The sequence below is a fragment of the Podarcis bocagei genome, assembly GCF_964188305.1.
Source record: "Podarcis bocagei genome assembly, chromosome: 9".
In the NCBI taxonomy this organism is placed as follows: Eukaryota; Metazoa; Chordata; class Lepidosauria; order Squamata; family Lacertidae; genus Podarcis; species Podarcis bocagei.
Genome location: NC_138134.1, coordinates 57336819 through 57360337, shown reverse-complemented (window position 1 = coordinate 57360337; position 23519 = coordinate 57336819). Strand labels below are relative to the sequence as shown.

The window sequence follows — 23519 nt, the reverse complement described above, 5'->3', positions numbered from 1 at the left end:
CTGCCAGTCAGTGTAGACCAGCCTTCCCAATTTTGGGTCTCTAAACGTTGCTGGACTACAGTTCCCATCATCCCTGATGAGGCTGATGGGAGCTGTAGTTTGGGAAACTCTGGTGTGGACAGTACTGAGCCAGATAGACCAACTCAGCAGACAGCAGCTTCATTTGTGGACTAAAGCAAGCACTCCCATAGTTGCATGCAGATAAGACATCCCATAACATAACTGAACTCTGAGTCCAGTGTAAGCTCCAGGTATCCTAGTTAAACAGTGGCCATTGACAGATGTTCAGAACTCCAGGTCAACGCACACATCACAAGACGTCTTATGGTTCACCTCAGTTCTTCCTCAGGCAATTCCTCAAGTCTACTTCATTTCATTACTCACCGTTCTACAGAGAAATGCCAGCGAGTTGTTTTTTCCACCCTTTTCTGTCTTGTTTAGATGTTTGAGCCTGTAAATAACTGGCACGTACAGAACACTGGCTGCAGAGACGTCCGGCTGACTTTATTGTTGATTTAATGTAGAACACATTCCATTCACTTCAGTCAGGACCACCCAAGCACTGGTGGTCAATGAAGCCCTTCTTAGCGCAAGTATTTATTAGGTGCATACTCTGACCTAAACTGAACCACAAATCTTTATAAGAACTTACTTTTCAACTGCAGGCTACGTAAACAAAATCAAAGTCAATTGGGCAGTCAGGAATGCACGATTGTTTTAATTGTTTGCTTTAACTACGAAAAGATATCTGATAGGCCATACGTAGCTCTGCTGTGGCACATCAATTCCAATGGAAATATTTAAGAACATGTCCAACACTTCCTTTCAAATCAGTGGTTTTAAAATGCTTTTGACTGGAGAGTGCCCTTTACTTCGAACATATTTATATTCTAGCTTCCCCCCCCCCAGCTCAAGGTGGGGTACATGTCTCCCCATTTTTATCCTCAGAACAACCCTGCGATTTAGGGTCAGGCTGAGAGACAGTGACTGGCTCAAATTCACCCAGTGAGCATCAGGGTTTGATTCCTTACTCAACCATGGCCTCCCAGGTCCAACACTCTTTATTACACCACACTCGTTCTTTTCAACCTTCGTAGCTAAACATTCACAAGGAATAAAAACACATTTTTATGCCACATGTGAAACGAAACTAAAATTTTAATTGCAGACAACTCCCCGTTTGTGTGTGGGGAGGGGTACATTCCGGGTCACTGCGCACTTGCGTGAAATCGGAAACCCACTGAAAAAGACTGAAAACACCCTGTTCTGCCCTGCCCCCACCCCACTCTTTTAGGGACATCTTTATGACATTTTCGGGTCACTTCTGGGTTCGGCGCTGTGTGCGTAATTGCGCACAAATCGGTCGCGCTTAAAACAGGAGCTGCCTGTACCAAAGTGCAAAATTTGTGACAGGGCTGTTTCAGAGTTATTTACGCCAGCGCATTTGGGTACAACTGCTTTGGGGGGGGGGGCATGGATGGTGAACGAAGGCTCAGAGAAGGCGATGTCTGTCGATAGTCCTAACTGCTCTGTCTAAAAAATAAAATAAAAGTGGGGCAAGGCGGAAAACACAATCTGCTTTGTAAAGCACACATAGGGAGGTTGCAGTTATTACCTAATGGTAGACTTGGTTAAAAGTATATTTTAGGTAACAATCTAAAATTTTACGCACACGCACACACAATACCACAAAGAGAATGTAAAATCACTGCTTTTATTTACATGATAGAAATTTGCACAGCACATGTAGACTTGTATCTTTAGAATCCATTTGGTGATATATTCTCTTGCATATTTTCAAAAAAAGTAAGTGTGTGTGTGTGTGTGTGTGTGAAAGAGAGAGTAAATGAATGTGTGTAAAGAAGATAGATAGATGTAGATAGATGGCACAGACTGACTTCAGGGAACGCTCATGATCACTGCCTGAGAAAATGCCACTTATCAACTAAAAGAAAAAACAGAACAAATATTATTCATTACTAGACTGCCCCTTAAAAGGACAGAATACTCAAACACAGACCACTGCTGTCTGTGTATGAATCAATATATAATCATTCGTTCAGTTTATAAATTGCTTGCTGCAGAAAGTTTCTCTAAGCAACTTAGAAAATGTTAAGAACATAAAGCATAACTTTAGGAACAAGCATGAAGGGGGCAGGGAAACAGACATGTTTTTAATTTCTAGCAGATGCCCCCCAAGTTTGTGCCAACCTGATCTCACAGATCTGCTAAATATTTATGCTTAACAGATGTCCAGCAGTTACCAATGCTTACAAGTAGCAAGAAGGAGCAAAGATGCTGGTATAATAATATATGTTAAGTTGCATAAAACCTACTACAAGATATTTTGAATTTCCTTTAAGAAGAATTCCAGTTCTAGAGGTGGTGTGCAAACGTCTCATGCCATCATTCCAGTGTTTTAGGGGAAGGGGGGGTATCCTACTTGCTCAAGACTGGTCACAGAAAATAGGACCACAGGACACCATTTCACAATCATATTGTTTTCAACTAGAACAAAATTGTATGTGACATTGAACAAGGAGTGTAAATTATCACGTGTGGCTGATAGGCAGGCTTCAGCTGTGCGATGAAGACGCCTGGAAAAATGGGTCTTACCTTCTTTGGAAACAGGATAGTCTTCTGTGGGGGATGGAACCTACAGAAAGAACAGTCAGTTGTATTTACTTTGCATCACCAACGTGCAAAGCGATCCAATAAGCTTATAAATCAAAAATTTGACACTAGGGGAAACTAGGGAAGGGGAGGCAGCAGTCAGCAAAGGGAGAACATGCAATTAATTCAGTTACATACACTTAGGGTTAATTGCAGAAGGGTGTAGCTGAAGGGCTCACGCACACACAAAAAGGGGCTGACTTTGAGTAGGGATTTAAAAACAAAACAAAAACAAACAAGCATACATTTCATTTCATAAAAAGGTTGCACTGAAAGGCACCATACTTTTACAGCACATTTAAAGCATGCGCTGTACATTCTGAACATGCACTATGTTTGCTGCTGTAATCAAAAGTGGGGGAAGAAGAGTCTCTGAAAGCTTGGATTAGATTCTTCGTAGAAAACAGAAGCTTCCTTGTACGGGCTGCATCTGTGCAACTGCCATGACTCAGTTTACAAACGGGGCCCTTTGGCGCATTAATAGTTAAAAATCAGCTGGCTAAATAGCTGGGAACACTCCTGGGGGCGGCGGAAAAACTCTCCACGTAACTGATGCAATCATTGCAGCTGGCAAAGCCCATTTATAAACAGATCAGAATGCGAGGCTTCATTTTTAGGATAAAAGCAGGCTCTGATATTTTTAGCTCCTTTGCTTAAGTTTTTGTGTTCTTAAAAAAGAAAATGGAAACATGTGGATGGACCGAAAATAATATTTTAAATAATTCTCTCTTTCTAACACACACACACACACACACACACACACACACACACACACACACACACTTTTATCTTTTCCTGCAAGATACATTGAATTACACAAGGCAATAAAGTATGCTCTTTGTGATTAAGAGTAAGGTAAAGAGACCCCTGACCATTAGGTCCAGTCGTGGCCGACTCTGGGGTTGCGGTGCTCATCTCGCTTTATTGGCCGAGGGAGCTGGCGTACAGCTTCTGGGTCATGTGGCCAGCATGACTAAGCCGCTTCTGGCAAACCAGAGCAGCGCATGGAAATGCTGTTTACCTTCCCGCTGGAGCTGTACCTATTTATCTACTTGCAATTTGACGTGCTTTCGAACTGCTAGGTTGGAGGGAGCAGGGACCAAACAATGGGAGCTCACCCAGTCGCGGGGATTCGAACCGCCGGCCTTCTGATCGGCAAGTCCTAGGCTCTGTGGTTTAACCCGCAGCGCCACCCGCGTCCCGTGATTAAGAGTATACTGCTGCTAGTCAATGAGCTTTAAGTGCTAGTAGCACATGACAACAGGGCAAATCAAAGCCAGCACACCAAGTAGGCGAGATACAAATGGTCCACCTTGCTATTATTGAGTATTAGTGAGATAGAAAATCAAGCATTATGGAGCTTTCAGAGAAATAAATAAAGAGAGAAATGCATTCACTGCATTGAGAAGACTGGTAATGGAATTACTCCGATTGAGAAATGGTAAAAAAAAAACAGTACTTAAAGCTGCGAAATATTTTTACCCCTTGCCACCTAGATTCCTGGTCCCCGGTTCCCTCCATCACACCCAAACCCCCTACCTGTGTTCTCCATTTAATTTTCAAGTCAGGTCTTTCCTTTGTTTTACACCTCGTGGCACATTTGGAAATTTTATGCTTCAATTAATGACATACATTTAAGAATCGGGATGTAAAAAAATTCCCTTACAGACTGCACAATAGCTTGCACTTCCTCTTCATTGCAGCAATACGGACTGGTATCCAGCTGGGTGTTGGTGCTGAAAACAGAACAGAATTACCAACAACTGGGGCATGACTGTCAAGTGCTATGACAGAAAACGTGAACAGGAAGGAACATAAGAAGCTGGTGTTACCCAGAGTAGTTTATAACAACAACAACAACAACAACAACAACAACAATTTATTATTTATACCCCGCCCATTTGGATGGGTTTCCACAGCCACTCTGGGCAGCTTCCAACAGAATATTAAAATACAATAACCTATTAAACATTAAAAGCTTCCCTAAACAGGGCTGCCTTCAGATGTCTTCTAAAAGTCTGGTAGTTATTTTTCTCTTTGACATCTGGTGGGAGGGCGTTTCACAGGGCAGGTGCCACTACCAAGAAGGCCCTCTGCCTGGTTCCCTGTAACCTCAATTCTCACAGTGAGGGAACCACCAGAAGGCCCTCGGCGCTGGAACTCAGTGTCCGGGCAGAACGATGGGGGCGGAGACGCTCCTTCAGGTATACTGGACAGAGGCAGTTTAGCGCTTTAAAGGTCAGCACCAACACTTTGAATTATGCTTGGAAATGTACTGGGAGCCAGTGTAGGTCTTTCAAGACCAGTGTTATATGGTCTCAGTGGCCGCTCCCAGTTACCAGTCTAGCTGCCGCATTCTGGATTAGTTGTAGTTTCCGGGTCACCTTCAAATGTAGCCCCATGTAGAGCGCGTTGCAGTAGTCCAAGTAAGAGATAACTAGAGCATGCACCACTCTGGCGAGACAGTCCAGGGGCAGGTAGGGTCTCAGCCTGCGTACCAGATGGAGCTGGAAGACAGCTGCCCTGGACCTGCGCCTCCATGGACAGCTGTGAGTCCAGAATGACTCCCAGGCTGCACACCTGGTCCTTCAGAGGTACAGTTACCCCATTCAGGACCAGGGAGTCCTCCACACCTGCAAGACAGTACTTCTGTCTTGTCAGGATTCAACCTGGATTTAACAATTAACCCCGCTTCCCAGGGAACTCTGGGAATTGTGAGGGGAATAGGAGCCTCCTAACAACTCTCAGCACTCTTAACAAACTACAGTTCCCAGCATTCTTTGGGAAAAGCCATGGCTGTTAAAAGCAGCATCATGGTGCAGATGAGGCCCTAGAATGAGCAAAGTCAAGCAAAAGCCAAGGTTTTCCACTCTCCTTTTTTGTGAGCAAAATTACAAGTGGGAGATTACAGGCCAATTTATTTTTGAGCCGTTACTACGGTTTAATTACTGAATAATCTGTGGGGCTCGTGCGGTTGTGACTTAATTATTTTATTTAAGTGAAATTGCCAACAAAGGCAGTACGCAGAAGTGATCTTCAGGAACAGAAAGGCAACCACTGTAATAAAAGCCACCCATGTCAATTTTGCATTAATTCACACTGGATTTCAATAGATCTGTGTGCCAAGTGAATGCTTACCATTTTATGGCGCCTCCATCAGCCTTTTTGTGAAGCAAAGCCTTCCAGTACTCATGGGTGGATTGAATGATTTCAAAAGCAAATGCCTGTTTTAAAAAAATGACAATTTTAAAAAAAATCAATGTTACATTGTATGATTTGCAAAACAAAACAGGAACTCAAAGAACAATTAAGACTACAGGCTGAGCAAGAGCTTGGAAGGTCCCAATACATTTGCTAAGCCACTTCCATTCTAAAAATAACCTCCCCCAATTCAGACCAAACATTGTGGAAACTTCCCAAAAAACACTGATCTGCTCCCAAAAAAGTAGAAGGGGGGGAGAGAGAGAGACACACCAGGAATGAGAATGCGCATTTCATAAGAATGGAATGGCCTGAGCACAGCTATGCTTCATGCAGGCCATGGGAACTAAGCCATATTTGGGGAAAGACTAAGCCCTCTTAGCATTCCCAGAACCGTTTTGTGAAGCCTCTCCAACCCAGTTCAGACAGAGAGTGAAATAATTCAGTTCATGCCTTGGCTCTGCTCTAGGCAAAGCTTTTCAGCAGATGCTTAATTTTTTAAACGCCAGCTGTTTTGGCAACGGCCCTCCCTGGACCTCAGTGAAACAGTTGGAAAGTGTCTAATTAAGGTCAGTCTGAGAATATAACTGAGACTTGGGAGATTCCCTCAACCTCAAAGAGGGAGAACATTGCAGACCGTCAATGAGCTTACAAGAATGCACTTCGGGAGAGGGGTCAAACGACCATGTAATTATTTGGAAGTCGCAGGCACTGGGAAGACAAGGTGGATTTTCTTCCAAAACATCCTAAGTTACAGCAGCAGAATTGTCTACAAGACTAACTGGATCTCTTTCTTATTGCTGTTGTCACAATCTTTCAAAATCTGCTGTCAGATGGCTGTTGCGGTTGCTCGAGAGTAACCAGACAGGACTCCAAACCTGTGTTTTACGGGTTTTATTTTGGTGCAAACTATTTTCAGTGAAGAGCTCCAAAGCTCATGTCTGGCTCAATCGCTAGAAGAATCCGGGAGTGGTCAACATAACAGTTTCGTTACCCCCAACCTTCTCCTTCCCTCTTTGCGCCTTAGGCTACTGTGCAGTACAGCCAATGGCAAGGGTGTGTTTCCCTCCTGTCCGGCTTGTCCAGGAGTGGTGTTAAGGCTCCCACCAGCATCCTCTGGTCCTTCCACCTCTTCCCCACTAGAGGTGGGGCTTTTCTCCTCCCCGGAAGGGAACTGCTTTGCAAGATTTTCGGGGGCTCCCTGTAATACAACTGCCCTTCTATTCCTCGCCTCTGAGCCGATGGCAGTTCCCTGACATCTGCTTATAACCCTGACAACTGCTGGCCACAAGGGCCAGCTGCATCAAGCCAATGGCCCATTTATTTCAGCACCCTGTTCTCCCAGGGGCTTGTGGGAAAGCTACATGCAGGACTCCTGCGGCTTCCAGCAACTGGTGCTCAGAAGCACTGCTTCCTCCAACTGTGGAGGCACAGCACGGCCATCATGGGTAGAGGCCATCTTCTCCAAGAATTTGTGTCCTCCTCTAAGATAGCAGCCATCACTGTCTCCAGTGGGAGCAAGTTCAATAGTCCTTTCTTTTTATCTGTCCCAAGTCTTCCAGCTTTCAGCTTCACTGAATGTCCCTGAGCTCAAGGATTATGAAAGAGGCCATCTCTATTATGTTCCTCGCCTTGCTTGCCTTTCCCCCTAAACTAAAAAGCATCAAGTAATCTCCTCGAAGGTGAGTTGTTCCATCCCTTTGACCTACACGCCTGCATACGAACACAAATACAAAGGCATTTGCACACATGCACATAGTCAAAGTCAGCCTTGGTAGCCTTCCCATCGCCATCAATGGATCTGTTGAAAAAGGCAGGGTTTGAACCCTCCCCACACGCCAGCACTGGAGAGGAAGAAAACACTGTCTTGTACTCTTACAGAAGATGTAGAGGGGCTTATCTCAGATCTCAGTGCTTGTGGCGATGAGTGCCGAGATCAGAGACGAAAGATCACTCAGAACGTTTTTCAGAAATCCTCCATAGGGAGATAAAGAGCTCTTTTATAAAATAAAAAAAAATCACCCTCAACAAGACAGACAGGGAGATTTATTATCTGGCAAAATGGAATGATAAAACTGGAGAGAGGGAAAGGGCTGGAGGGTCACTTCTTGTGGTTTGGCTGGCCAGATTTGACCCGCACCCTGTGTGTTAACTACTTCTGCCTACATGGTGAGGCTCAATACTTCTTGTTCCATAGCTGAGCATGGAACCATAAAGGTGAAATATCAGGTGTACATTTTTAACACAAATAAAAGTTTACTCTATTTGGAGAGTCCCACCCCTTTTTTTGCATGAGATTCTAGAACTCTTCTGAAAGTTTTATTCCACAGAGTACAATTTCAACGAGAACCATTAGCAAATCTGTCATCTTTCACAAGCAAGTACCTCACCTTGTCTTTAAAAGTGCCATTAAAAGCAAACTGATTTTCTGGTTTCCTGTCGGGAACTTTATATAATCTGAACCAGTCAACCGTAGCTTCAAGATAACCTGGCTTGAACTTCCGGACATCATCAATATCTGCAAAGGGTTAGAAAAACAGGTATCTATATTTCTGCACAAAATAGCGCTATATCCCAATTTGCGCCAACTCCATAGGGTCTAAATGTACTGGTCAACAAGGTGACACCTGCAAGGTCTCCAATAAAACACACCCCACAAAGAGAAACAATTCAATTCATTTCAGGGAGTGCATGGAGGTTTCTATAAAACTAAAGTCAATGGGTTACGGGTTAGTCCCTGCTTGCAAAGAGTTCTGGATGCACAACAGATACTGTGCATTGTATATAATTTCAGTTACTGTGCCATAAATGTACACATTGATTCTGAAAACAAACACTGGAAGTCTATGTAATTTATTACAGGAACACCCTCCAGATGTTGCTTGACTCCAACTTCCACCAGTCCCAGACATCATAGTTGACGGCCAGGGAAGGTGGGAGTCGTAGTCCAACAGCATTTGGAGAGCCACAGGTTCTCCTGCCACAACCTGGTGCCTGCCAGTTGTTTTGGACTACAACTCCCATCATCCCTGGCTATTGACCATGCTGACTAGGGCTGATGGGAGCTGGAGTCCAGAAGATTTGGAAAGGCTGAGCTAGAGACTGCTCCTTTTTGGCGGCTCAGGAGGCAGTTCCACCAATTTGAAGAGGTACAGTTGAGAGACTGTTGAGAGACAGAACCTCTGTATTTTTTCTTGATTTGGCATGGAGGCTCATTAGAACACAACAGGAAGAATCTTGCAGCAAACTTTCACAGCAACTACTGCTCCACTGTTGTCGAAAGAATAAGGCATGCTTTGTACATGATGGCTCAATTCTGTCTGAGACAGCAGTGGCACAGGCATAGTGTGGGGGGCTGTTGCCCTTGGTGCAAAATTCGAGGGGGAGCAAAATTTCAAGAGGGGAAAAAAGAGAAAGTAGTACTAATAAAAATAAAAAATAATGCTCTTTCCTCCTCACACAGAAAATCTCCCAATGTTCGCATGGGTAGACTGAGGAGCAGATTTGGGCACCCTCTGCATGGGTTTCAGAAAGATGCCCACTCCTAAATTATTATTATTATTATCCTGACCAATCCCCATCCCACTCTCTGCCGTGCCCAACGCTCATAAGGCGCTGTGAGCTATTGACCCTTTGTTCCAGCTTACCAGCGAGCGGAGCCTTGCCCTGGGCACTAGTAACCCACGCTATGCCACTGAGCAGCAGGGAACTATGACTGACACAAATACACACACACAACTCCCTGGAAAGCCTACAAGTGCCTCCAAGGTGAATAATGGACTCTCTTTCTCCATAATGAGGAAGTACCATCACTCAGCGGCAGAGCAGACAGGAGAGTCAAGGTTCATGTGGACATAAGTAGCTGCCTGATACAGAGTCAAACCACTGGCTCATCTTGCTCAGTACTGTCTACAATGGATGGCAGCAGCTCTCCAGGGTTCCAGACCAGGATCTCTCCCAACCCTATCTGGACATACCAGGACCTTTCGCATGCACAGCATGTCCTCTACCACTGAGCCACTGCTCTTCTCTGGCATCACCAGTTAAAGGATCATGAAGACCAGGGGGAGGGATGTTCTGGATGTTTTGGGGCTCCTTCCCCACCCCCCTCAGCCCCAACGAGATCTTGGAGAGGTGGTGCCAGTCAAAACAGACAACGGCGGGCTAATTGGATCACTAATGTGAATTGGCGCGTGTTTCTGATGAACACAGCCTTGAGCAACCGAATGCCAGTTCCCAACTCTACTGGGACTGGCACCATGAGAAACAATTTGTACATAACTACTTTGTGTGCATGTGTGTGTCTCCTCATGCACGTGTGGCCATTTCCCCTCTCCCTCTCCCTTTTTCTTTTTCTAGCAAAGCTAACACACCCAATTTGCAGCACGCATTCAGGGGGAGAAAGCCTGTGGGAAGAGGACATATGTTTTTAATGACATCTTCTAAACATTTACAGGAAGCACCACTTCAGACCATATAAAGGCATTTGCAATGTTTTGCGGCGGGTGGGGGGGAAAGCTCACACACATTTCAAGCTGCTCAATATTGAATGTTTATTCAAATTCACTCCAATGCATTCATAAATCTTCCTTGCTGCTCAACATATTTAAACGCTATCTGTGGAGAACCAATACAGTACGTTAATGGTTCTGGCACCTGAAAAAACCCCTGAGAATTGAACACTAATAGCAATAATATAGGCCCCAGAGCAGGTTAAAGCACAGTTCTAAACAACTTGCAAACACAAAACCAAGTGGGTTCTAACAATATACACACCTCAAGTGTCAAAAAGCCAGGGTAAAGCGGTGTATCTTCAGCATTCACCAGAAGATGTACAATGAAGGTGCCAGACACACCTCTAAGGGAGTTCCACAACTTGGGACTGCCATTCAGAAGGCCCTCTCCCAGGCCACCCATCCCCAGGACTCTGAAGGTACAGGAACTATCAAGATGGTCCCTCAAGAGGGCCTTTCAGACAGGCCTAAATCATTTAGGGCTTTAAACACTAACAAGAGCATCTTGAATTGGGCCCAAAATGAACTGGCAACCAGTGTAGCTGTTTTTAAAATAAGGGTTATGTGAGATCTAGATAGAAACCCAGCCGAAATCTTCCTGCTGCATTCTGGACCCAATGACGTTCCCGAATAGTCTACAAGGGAAGCCCCACATAGACCACATTGCAATAATTCAGAGCATGAAGTTCAGGGGCCAAGTCATCCCTGTCCATAAAATGTCGTAACTGGTGGACCAACTGAAGTCCCTTAAAAACTTGGAGGAAGTTGCTTTCAGGTTGAAAAGAATAAAGATAGGTTTTCCAAATAAAAATGGCAGCTGTTAATATTGCGATTATCACTGTGCATACTTTAAACGTTTCATTTCCCTCCGATTTTCAGTTCTGTTTACAATTCTCACCTGCATCCACCCATAACTCAGGCTAACGCTTCGTGCATCTGAAGAAGTGGCCCCCAGTCCATGAAAACTTATGCCATAATAAATTATCTTCCTCTTTAAGGTACCAAACGTCAACATAGTAACGATAATGATGGGTATTATATATACTGGAAAAAGTCACACCATTAAAAGATTGGTTAGGAATTCTATGTTACAAATTCAAATGCCTTCACACGTCACAAAGCAACTCAGATCTAATAAACACAAACTCAAGCCAATTTTTGACCTCTTTAGCTACAATGGCTTTGACCCCAAACACTACAAATTGTAGCTTGGTGGGCAAGCAGAGAAAGTTCTACCTGCAATCATATCGAGCCTCACAACTCTCAAGGTTCCTAACAGTGACAGTGAAAACACAGGATGTTTGTAGATTAGGTGCAATGGGTGATTTAACAGGGAGGTTAAGAATGCTTACTATGAATCTTCTGTGACTCTGGGTCATCCACACTGAGAGCAAGGACCTTCCAGTCAGTTTCTCCTTCATCAATGAGACCAAGAACTCCAAGGACCTTCACCGGGACCACCTCACCGAGTGTTCGAACCTTAAAAACACAGAAAACGAGCTTCTGAATTAGAAGAGCACTGCAAAGAAGAAAGACTCCACAATTGTTTTTTTCAGCTATGTCCTAGTTTCTTTCCTAGGCGTGTTAATTTTCTAGCCTGCTTCTACCGCATCAGTGGTATTGTTTCATCTCCCAAGGTCTGAGCATCGCTCCCTCTAATAGCAAAGTCACGTGGTGAGTACCAACAATACTAGAGCTAAAATGGGGTTGAGAGAGGTATTAGGGTGCTGAGGGAACCCCAAGGTTTGCAGAAGTGCAAAAAACAAGCAAACACCACCTATTCATTGCAGATGCTTAGTGGAAACAGAGCATGAAGCATCATCCGGAATGGAAAAATGGAAAAGAGGAGGGATAAAGGAAAATGTCTTGCCGGACTTCTTTGAGCTTTCACAGCTAGTTTACATCTAGCTGGCTAGAACCCTGTACAGGTAAAACGAAACTCTGCAATATTTGGTTGCAGGTACCACGGGATGCAGGTGGGTGGCACTGTGGTCTAAACCACTGAGCCTAGAGCTTGCCGATCATAAGGTTGGCGGTTCGAATCCCCACAAAGAGCTCCCATTGCTCGGTTCCTGCTCCTGCCAACCTAGCCGTTCGAAAGCATGTCAAAGTGCAAGTAGATAAATAGGTACCGCTCCGGCAGGAAGGTAAACAGCATTTCCATGTGCTGCTCTGGTTTGCCAGAAGTGGCTTAGTCATGCTGGCCACATGACCCAGAAGCTGTATGCTGGCTCCCTCGGCTAGTAAAGCGAGATGAGCGCCGCAACCCCAAAGTCGGCCATGACTGGCCCTAACGGTCGGGGTCCCTTTAGATTTACCACGGGTCTAAACTAAGGTTTTGTTGTTGTTTTTAAAAAAGATATTTATTAAAGTTTCCAATTTTTTACAAACAAAAAGAAAAAAGCAAACATAAAAAAGTTAAAAACACATAAATTTCACAACTTATTTTCTCATAACATATTTCCCTGACCTCCTCATACCTCCCCTTCTTGTATATCCAGTTCAAATTATTTATGCAGCAAATCCATATCTCAAAGCATTACAACTTAAAAGGGAAAAAAACAAGAAAACACCTTATTTTCTCTCCAACATCTTAGGTTATTATAACCTTAAATTCTTACTTATAAAAAGAAAACCATTTTATCATATTCCTTTGTACCATTAAAGCTAGAAACCACTTAATTTCAATCCAACATCATTCAACATTCCTTAATTTTACAGTATTTTCGTAAATAGTCCTTGAATTTTTTCCAATCTTCTTCTGCCGACTCTTCTCCCTGGTCACGGATTCTGCCAGTCATTTCTGCCAGTCCCATACAGTCAATCAGCTTCATCTGCCATTCTTCCAAAGTGGGCAAGTCTTGCATCTTCCAATACTTTGCAATAAGTATTCTTGCTGCTGTTGTGGCGTACATAAAGAAAGTTCTATCCTTTTTTAACACCAACTGGTCAACCATGCCCAAGAGAAAAGCCTCTGGTTTCTTCGAGAAGGTATATTTAAATACCTTTTTCAATTCATTATAAATCATTTCCCAGAAAGCCTTAATCTTAGGGCACGTCCACCAAAGGTGGAAAAATGTACCTTCATTTTCTTTACATTTCCAACATTTATTATCGGGCAAATGATAAATTTTTGCAAGCTTGACTGGGGTCATGTACCACCTATATATCATTTTCATAATATTTTCTCTTAAGGCATTGCATGCCGTAAATTTCATCTCGGTGGTCTACAACTGTTCCCAGTCAGCAAACATAATATTGTGTCCAACATCTAAACTAAGGTTTTGATCCCTATCTCCCAGTTGGACTGCTGCTGCCTATTCTCCTACTTCATAATAGAAAATAAATGGCTGAAACATTAGATTAAAATCTAGAGCAAGTAGTTAACACAGACCTGGGAACCAATTTCGCAGACGTCAATGGGATCGTTGTCACCACAGCATCCTGTGCTATCATCTTTGTGATTGGGATCTTCCCAAGTCTGTTGAAAGCAAGGAAAGAACTCACATTTCAGCTCTGGTGATCAACATCTGCCTTATTACTGGTCTGTACCGGTTACAAAGATTCCAAAAATAAAGAACCATGCTTCTTGCATGGACTAGGTTTAATAGTGACTCTCATTTCCCTTGAGACCATGGCATATGGGTGTCACCAACAAATAATACAGGGGAACCTGTGGCCCTCTGGATGATGTGTGTCTCCAAGTGTCAGGTATGGTAGGAGTTCGAATCCAACAATTTCTGGGGGTGAGGGGCACATGTTACAGGGTGTTTGGCTAGGGTAGAGATCTGGGTCTAATCTTCACTCTGTTGTAGAAAAGTAACAACCCTCTCTTATAAGGTATTGTGAAGCTATAATCAGGATGGGGGGGTGTTTTGACATAAAGTCCTGGGCAAAATATAATGAATGAAATATCAGTGCTAAGGAACAGATCCGTATAATGCACAATAGGCCAGCAGTTGTTCCTCCTCCACTTTGATGCTATTCACCATCTGCCCAAAGTTTTGAATATAACATAAATGCATTGTGCAGAACAACCCCTGGACATTAGCCTGGTTCACACATAACATTAAGCCATGGTTCATGTTAACCATTATTAAGGATAACCATAGTTAATAGAGTATAGTTAAAACTGAAACATCTGGCAGACAATTACTTAAATCTTGGTTTATTAGGTTCACCCATTAAAGGAGGAAAAGCCAGGAAAATCGCTCTTTGATGTGGATCTATAGCTTTGGGGACATGACAACTCCTTAACCGTAATTGAGGAGGAGGTCCAGTCTCACACAAAATGCTAAGATGAGGATAATGTAACCTAAGTTTTATAAATCGGCTACAAACGTTGGTTAATGGGCAACCTTTAACCATAGTCGATAAACCATAGTTAAGATACTGGACTGGGTTCACACATGATGCTAAGCCATGATTTAGTAAACCATAGTTTAATAAACCATGGTTTAGTAGTATGAGAGTCTCTTAATCTGAAGAGTTGTGAGTTTAAGGCCCATGTTGGGCAAAAGACTCCTTCACTGATGACCCTTGTGGCTCCTTCCAACTCTACAATTCAGCATGAATCAGACCACTATGAGCCTGCATGACTATTTTACCAGGAACATACATTCTGCTTTTAAATACTTCTCAAAACTAATGGGCAAATATTGTTACATAATGTCTCCCCAGCCCTTTAGCCAATGCACAAGGCTCCTGAACACCTTTGTTTTCCATGCAACCACTTTGCATTCATAAAAAATTACAAGATTTATGACTAGACTTTACTGAGACGACAGAAAACTTTCACACAGAGAGAGGGGGGGGGAACCACATTACCTGAGGGAAGGCCCCGTAATTCCAAATATAGCCCTTATGGGGAAAGATATTTGCCACGTATCGCAGCTTGCCCTGCTTTACATCTTGCTTAATGGGATTCAATGGCTCCTTTGTGGAAATCTGGAACATGTTGCAAAATGGAGAGGAGAGATTTGGGAAGGAAGGGGAAAGGAGGATTACTGTAAAATGATTCAACTGATTATCCCCATAGCATACAACACAACAAAGTGTCAAGCTTTATATATTTTCCCTATCTCCCAAAGTGAGGGAAACAGTACATTGAACATATTTGTTTATGGTGATAAAAATATTGGGGTGGGTTAAGGAATTCCCTTGACATGCCAGGCCAAGTGATATTAAATGCATCTTTCCATTTAAGGGATGCTTTATATAAAATGCTGTTTGTGGTGTGTTCAAGCCATTGACAACTTATATATCTTATACTCTCATCAAAAGAATCCTTTTCGGGCCTGAAGATGCACTGCCACAAACTTTTGCCAAGTTCCACTTATATTACTTTTTTTGCAAGCTGCTGTCCATGGTTACCTCCATTTTAGCATTCGTCCAGCGAGGCACTTCTACAACCATGTTAAGTACAACCTTAACAGAAGAAGAAAAAGCGGGTGGGAAGGAACAACTAAGAAATTAATGGGAAACAGACACAAATCTACAGAGAATGAGCACAGAGCAATCATGGTTATTATCATACTCTTCAGGGTCAAAGGAAACACAGTGCTAGCTCTCTGCTGGCAATGGCTGGCCAGCTGAGAGCCAGCCTCAAGACTTCATGTTTGCTCATCCTTCCTAAACACGGTTAGAGCGGCCCATTGGCAATACGACCCACCTCCAAACAAAGACCACATTCACACCATACAATATTACAATACCACTTCAAGCAGTCATGGCTTCCCCCAAAGAATTCTGGGAGGTGCTGTGAGTTGCTGCAAACCCACAATTTTCCTGATAGAGCAACAATTCTCAGGAGTTCCCTGTAAAGAGGCATTGATTGTTAAGCCACTCTGGGAGGGGAATAGGGGCCCGCTAACAACTCTCAGCACATTTAAACTGCAGCTCCCATAATTCTTGGGAGTGGGGGGAGAAGCCATAACTGTTTAAAGTGGTAGCTTAGTGCTTTAAATGCATGGTGTGAATGTGGATTCAGGCTAGCTGAAAAAGGTGATGGAACAGCGAGGGAGTCAAGTTGACTGTACCATTACAGCCCAGGGTGCGTGTGGCTGTGTTCATGTGTGCTGTTTTTCAAAGCTCTTCCACCTAAAAACTCTGCACACATGGGAGAAAGATAGCTCCTCTTCATTCTGAAATGTGCTTCCTAAAGAAGTTTATCAGACCAACAAGTCTGTAAAAATAGCTATGATGTGGCTTTGTGGGACAGCCTTACCCCAGCCATTTTGCCTACAGCGATGAGTTGTTTCTTTGCATGGATCTACTTTTTCAATCATGAAGGACCATTCAAAGTTTCAGATTCCCCGGTGTTAAGTAGGACTGCCCATGAATTGATGACAGTTTTCTGGAACTTCATTCTGCTATCAAGAAATTTGTGGATTAATTTGCCATGCTGGTCATCTAGTTTATCATCACAGGCGTGGGCAGAGATGCTCACCTGAACTGGTCACATCACTGATGTTAATGGTACCGAAAGTGGGAGGGGGAAAGTGCTGTAAGATGTTGGTGTGGTGCAAACCTAACAGCAGGAGCACCAGACTAGTTTTCCCAGTGTGTCTGCACCACATGACCCTCACAGCTGCCTCTCCCCCTCCGTAAGCAGCCATGGCACTACCAACCAGAAGTATAAATCTATGCAATCATCAGAATCGCTGCATTTGACCAAGCAGTTTATTCCACTGATGCCCCATGAAAACAACTGAGATCTGCCTGTCACTTTCATCCTGTAAGGCAGTCTTCATGGTCTTATGGCTGATGTTTGCCAGATGTAAACACCCCCTAAAATTAAACAATTTCTTAGTTTACACCACACTCTGTCTATAGAAGTTTCACAGAGCCCATGGAAATACAGATAACCGAGGTACTACCTAAAACTACAGCTATCTTCCAGAAAAATATTGCTATAGGCCATGGATGTCTAGGTCGATTGCAATGCATTGGTTGATCCCCGGGAGGTTTTGGTAGATTACGGTCAATCGATCGCTCTTCCATCCATCCAGCCCCCCCCCCCCCGTCCTCCAGATCACTAGAACGGAAATCAGAGTTGGGTGTCCCTGCTATAGGCAGACGGATTTACTTTTTAAAAAACATTGCCCAGTTAAAAGAGACATAAAAAGGGTTTCTGAGAACTTTGAAGTGATGACATTTGTATCTTGAAACATTTGTCTACTGAAATATGAATTAAATTCCATCTGGAGTGGTGGCAATGACAAATACAGGCTTTGCTGAAATGTATGAATATTTAGTTGAGACCATACAGTGGATACGAGACAAGAAGTGTAGCAAAATCCTCTTACTGATGCCCATAATTATTGCACCCTAATTTTCCTCAGCCCTGGCTTGAAGGCAAGGAACTGAACACATCAGAGAACAATCAGACAGCTGCCTTTGGTTTTAAAAAGCCCCACACATATCTCCTTCCCCTGCAAAACTAGGTATAGCAAATAATCTCAATAAAGGGCTCTGTGATCATACCTCACTTTCACTGTTCTTCGACCTCTTTGCAGGAATCTCCTTATCCTGTACAGGAAAATATAAAAACTCATTGAATACACAAGGCTAACTCGTAAAGAGACAAGTCTAAAAAATGGGGCCAAGTGATAAAGTGACCATCGAATGCGGGTGTCAAGCTCAGCACCAGAGTGTTCAAAAATATTATGAGTTTGCTGGCTAATTACTGTGAATAGGTCTGGCACTGTGACTTTGCTAACTAGATTCAACACCTTCCTCCCCCCCAAAAAAGTTATTTAAAGGTGGTGGATATTTGTTGAATGAACAACTCATCTACAGTAGGAGGAACCTGCATCCCAAATGCATCCCTCCAGGTCTCTCTATCTGATGACTTTTAGGCCACTCCTGCTTGCATGAACCTTGCCTGACTGGAATGCATCCTGAGTTCCCCATCCCTGAGATGTGTTGATCTTTGAATCTGTAATGATTTGTAATCACGGGGATTGCTATAGAACCCACTATCCTGGTCTCTTCTTGTAAAAAATAAAATGCTATATAAAAAAATAAATAATGGATCAGCAGACTGTCCTATCTTCCAGAAAAGGAAATCCTCATTACTGCAATTCTTGCAAATAATTCTAGACTTGGTGCTTCTTTGACTACTTCTGCCCCAAAACAAAAAATACATTCTCAAAAACACATAACGCAGTTAAGGCGTAACAAATTTGTGTACTGAATATTCACTTTTGCTTCTCACATTTAAAATACATCAGATGACCACAAGGATGAGGATTTTAGTAACAAGTGGACCGCACAAGTTAGCCCCAATAATGTCAAAAGAACCCAGAATGCAAAAAAGGATGGTGCCCACACATTGCTGTGAATTTTGCTTTAGGAAGCAGGCCATTGCAATTGACGAGGTCTCCTGACCTCCACCAGTGCAAGATCACAACTCAGATGTCACTGATAATTTCAGAATTGATGAGATGTGGATGAAATCAAACTTTGGCTGAAATGATTTTTTCCCCTGACAATAAAAAGTTATGACTATAGAACTAGTTAGGTTAAAAGTGAAAGACTCATTCTTACCTTAAAAGATCTCAACTTCCAGCAATTTCAACAAATAAAGAGTGTTACATGTGTTAATTACCTCATTTGATCCAGCAAACAGAGGAATGTCATGGAATGGGGAAATGTATTTTCCCTTTGAATTCTCTACAAGATTAAACAAAACGTTATAAGCACAAACACACAGGCAGTGTATACAATTGCTTGTATCTCTACTGGTACAAAAAACTAGTTTGCAGTTATTCAGCTATAAAGTCTGCTTGCTCAGCTAAAATACTGGCAATACGGTTTTAACCACCTCCTCTTCATAGCACAAACAATTCACGTTATCGTGGCAGAGAACTAGTTTTCAGCTTGCTTTAAAAGCTGGGTTGCTTTCCTGCTCTACAATCAGTAAGCAATAATATACATTCAAGAATACCTAGAACCTTGTCTCCTCTCCCACCTCAACACTATGATTTCAAGATCTAAGAAACCAATGACAAAAAACTCAATTAATTCAATTAACTTTGTAGATAATAGGGTAGCGTAAGGTTACCAGATGTCCCCGTTTCCTGGGGACAGTCCCCGGATTTACAAATCAATCCCCACATAAAATCAGTTGAAGTTGAAAAGTGTCTCCAGATTCATTGAAAAAAATCTGGTAACCTTAGGGTAGCAGATCCTATGTCGTCTGACTAGCAACCAGTGTTAGAACTTGCCCACATTTCACCATTTGATGGATCATTCCTTACAAACAGTGAGTAAATCACAAAGAACTGTACCACTAACATGCTATAGGAAGGTGTTGCTGCCGTAGTTAACCTGCTGTGTGTGCTTATGCAAATTCATTTCATCAGGTGGTAGAGGAGATTTACATATAAATGTATGAAGCTACCTTCATGGGAGGCTAGTCACTAGGTCAACACTGGGACAGTACTTATGAGTCGATAGTACCTCTGCAAGGGAGGAGATACTATAATGCAGTGTTTCCCAACCACTGTTCCGCGGCACACTAGTGTGCCGCGAGATGTTGCCTGGTGTGCCGCGAGATGTTGCCTGGAGGGAGGCGGGCGAGTCGGGCGACGAGAGGCGGGGCGGCGGCGGCGAGGAGAGGCCGCCCAGCGCGGGGCTATCGCCGTCTGCCTGCCTGGCTGCCTGCGAGCTCGGCGGGCAGCGCCTCCGTCCGCAGCGCCTGCCTCGCGGCTCTCATTCCCTGCCCCTGCCAAAGCTCACCCAGCCAAGCCGCGCTCTCCTTCCTGCCTCGCTTTGCTGCCTCCTCCCCCCCACCCCCAAAGCTTGGAGGTTCCCCGGCAAGGGGGAGGGAAAAAATTTGAAACTTACACTTTCGTGCGTCCCTCCTGGCGTGACGCTGCGTGCTGACGTCACGGGGCTGTAATGGTGGTGTGCCTCGAGATTTTTTTCATCAAACAAGTGTGCCTTTGCCCAAAAAAGGTTGGGAAACACTGCTATAATGGAGATGTTGGTGGTTGAATGTGGGACTCTCTGCACGCAACTCATGCACTCCATCCCTAAGCTATGGCTCCCCCAGTCTTCTCATGGGACTTTTTAACCACGAGGGCTGCTGTACATCTGCTCGCCAAATGCAGCAACACTTACCGGGCACACTTTGCAACAATGAGAAAAGTAAGCATTCAAGGTGTGCCTTCCTAGGAACTCAGTTCTATGTCTACTCAGCAGCGGGGCACACTGAATTGATTTCTGAATAAACATGCAGAGGGCTGACCTGCATAACAAGCATTCGCCAGGGGATTTTGCCCACAAAGCCAAGATAAGAGCTTGCTTGGTGAGAACTTGTTGTTCTCAGTGGCCCCAAGCTACAAGCAGGGCCTACTATTTTCATTGCATAGTGGAAACTATTATTAGCTGTGGCCAAGACTTCCTAGCACAGGTATACTCAGCAAAACCCATGCAAACGTCATGCACAGCAATCCACATACATCATACATGGGCAAACTAATATCAGTGTACTGAAGCAATGATTCTTCAACATCAACTTCGTTGGACTGGTCATGTTGTGCGGATGCCTGATGATCGTCTTCCAAAGCAACTACTCTATTCCGAACTTAAAAATGGAAAGCGTAATGCTGGTGGTCAACAAAAGAGGTTTAAAGACTGTCTCAAGGCAAATCTTTAAAAATGTAGTATAAAAACTGACAACTGGGAAACACTGGCGTGCAAGCGCTCCAGTTGGAGAACAGCCTTTACCAAAGGTGTCATTGGCTTTGAAGACACTCAAACTCAGGATGCAAGGGAGAAATGTGCTAAATGGAAGGCACGCTTGGCAAATCCACACCGTGATCAAATCCTGCCCAGAAACTAATGTCCCCACTGTGGAAGGACATGTGGATCCAGAATTGGCCTCCACAGTCACTTACGGACTCATTGTTAAAACCGTGTTTATGGAAGCCAATCTTACTCGGCGACGAGTGATCGCCAAAGAAGAAGAAGAAGACATGGGCAGTCCACATATGGTTTCCAAACTGGAAAAGCTGGTCCCATCTGAAGATCTCCAGTACTGTATATACTGCTGCTTCACCCCACTGCTACAGGCTGCTTCAGAATTAAGCTATCATGGAAGAATCTGCCTGGTGTGTATGTGTGATTCTTGCATGCGTGTAAGCATACAGTTGGATCAGGCCAATAGCCCATCTAGTAGAGCATCCTATTCTCAGTGACCAACCAGAGGAACCGGTAAGCAGGACCAGAGCAGAAGAGCGCTCCCTCGTTCTGCGGTTCCCAACTGATACTCAGAAGTGTACTGTCTCCAACTGCAGAAGCAGATCAGGACCAACATGGCTAGTAGCCAGATGGCCTTATTCTCCAATACACACTCCAGGATGCTACAAGTGGCCTTGGCTCTACACTACTTGCACCCCTGCATGTAATATGTTTGCTATTTGCACTTTGTAGGGTTATCAGTTGTTCAGATCCACAGGTTAGAGTTACGAACCGAGTCTCCTGTCACTGTGGCATGCGAAAAGTGATTGTAAGTGCAAGGCGGGTCACGCACCCAAATTCTGAATCAGGCTTTGATTTTTGTAATTTAATTATAACGCAAAGCTTGAGCCTCGCCAGGGCAGATTCCAGTTGGCACCCGAAAATGAATCACTGCCCCTCCCCCACTAGGAAACGCCAAGAGCGGACTAGATTAACCTCTGATCTGATCCAGCAAAGGAACTTAAATTATAACCAGTCAACACCGGGAAAGGATTCCTTTCCTAAATGCAGCTCTAGGACGCCCGGTAAATCAACACGCGTTTAGAACTACAGTACAATCAGAAGGGAAGGGGGCGGAACAACGCCGAGTCCCGCCCTAGAACCTTATATTATTATTATTTAATTGCTCTTAAATTCTACCCATCAGAGAAGGGAGGGAGAGGGGCGGGTGTTCGCTGGACCCTGAAGCCCCGCCCTAGAACGCCATGTAACAAAGATCAAAGCAAGCGAATGTTCCCGCAGCGTTCCATAGAACGCCGGCGCGTTCGAAGGAAGCGTCGCCGCCGCTGCCCACGCGGGTCCTGCCGAGCGGCTACTTACTAAAGTAAAGGCGGAAATCGGGCGAGTGGAGCTGCCCCCGCTGCTCCGTGCCGTACTGAGCCATGAGGCCGCCGTGCGAGCGACGGATCAGCACCCACGGCTGCGGAAGCCGCGCCGGCGTCCCTCTCCTGCACGAAGAGCGGTGGCACTGAAGCGCCCAAGGCAGCCACAGCAGCCGACCCACGCCAGCCCCCGCACGCATGCTTCGTGCTTTCCGCTTCTCCGCGCAGTTCCTCTTGCGGCGCAGCGGGTGGAGCTCGGAGCATGCTCAGCAAACGGCCTTGAAGTCGCAGCCCAGCCGCTTTTGCCAGCAGCGTGGTTTCACCTCTCGGTTAATCAGTAGGAAACGGGCAGGCAGCCAGGAACCGGGCAATGGGGCTTGTGGGTAGACCCGCGGGGGCGGAAAACCCGCAAGGAGGGGATCTGGTTTAGCAGCCTAGCCCGAGGCCTGAAGGAGGGCAAAACCCGTCCCTTTCCCGTAGCTCCGCACTTCCAGTACTCTTCAATGGCAGTATTTCCCATGGAGTTCGGAGGTTATTTACTTCCGAGTAAACATGCAGAAAGACGGGCTGTTGCCGTCCTGAGCACGTTTACCTAGGAGGAAGTACCTGAGTACGATTTAATTCGTGCAAAACTTAACGTTAGATCGGGTTGCACTCTGCTATTTTTCTGCATGAGCAACCTCAGTAAATAGCGAAATGAGTTGCGGGGGGGGGGAGAGACCTATTCGCAGATACAGCCGCAGGCAGATTAAAACGGAGCGTTGTATCCACTTCCGGTACAATAATACCTTCCGAATGTAAGTTGTTTTCAGTGGGCTTCCTCCAAAAAAAGTGTGCAAAGGATTGAAACCCCCGCAGGCTTGTGCGCTGACAAGAAAGCACGTGGAGGGATTTGAAAATTTCCACATGGGATCCTTGTCTCTAATTTCATGATCGTAAATGGAAAATAATGGATTCTAGTCAGCCTTATTAAAAGTGCTGAAGTTTGACAGACTTGTGGGCAAGTTCCCAGTCTTCCTGTGTTTATCCCTTAATATATATATTGCTGTATAGCTTTGTT

At 44.4% G+C, this 23519-nt stretch overlaps 1 protein-coding gene across 1 annotated transcript; it reads right to left on the bottom strand.

Annotated features, from left to right (window-relative positions):
* Positions 1-1700: 1700 nt before the first annotated feature.
* On the bottom strand, positions 1701-23078 carry PPA2 (inorganic pyrophosphatase 2). Its single transcript, XM_081209379.1, has 12 exons — positions 22458-23078; positions 19000-19064; positions 17874-17918; positions 15762-15815; positions 15216-15335; positions 13783-13869; positions 11741-11867; positions 8265-8392; positions 5812-5897; positions 4340-4409; positions 2617-2656; positions 1701-1945 (listed from the first exon to the last, which is right to left on the bottom strand). Exons 1-12 carry the CDS (start codon positions 22657-22659, stop codon positions 1917-1919), a joined length of 1053 nt encoding a protein of 350 aa, XP_081065505.1. The 5' UTR covers positions 22660-23078; the 3' UTR covers positions 1701-1916.
* Between the last annotated feature and the right edge of the window lie 441 nt (positions 23079-23519).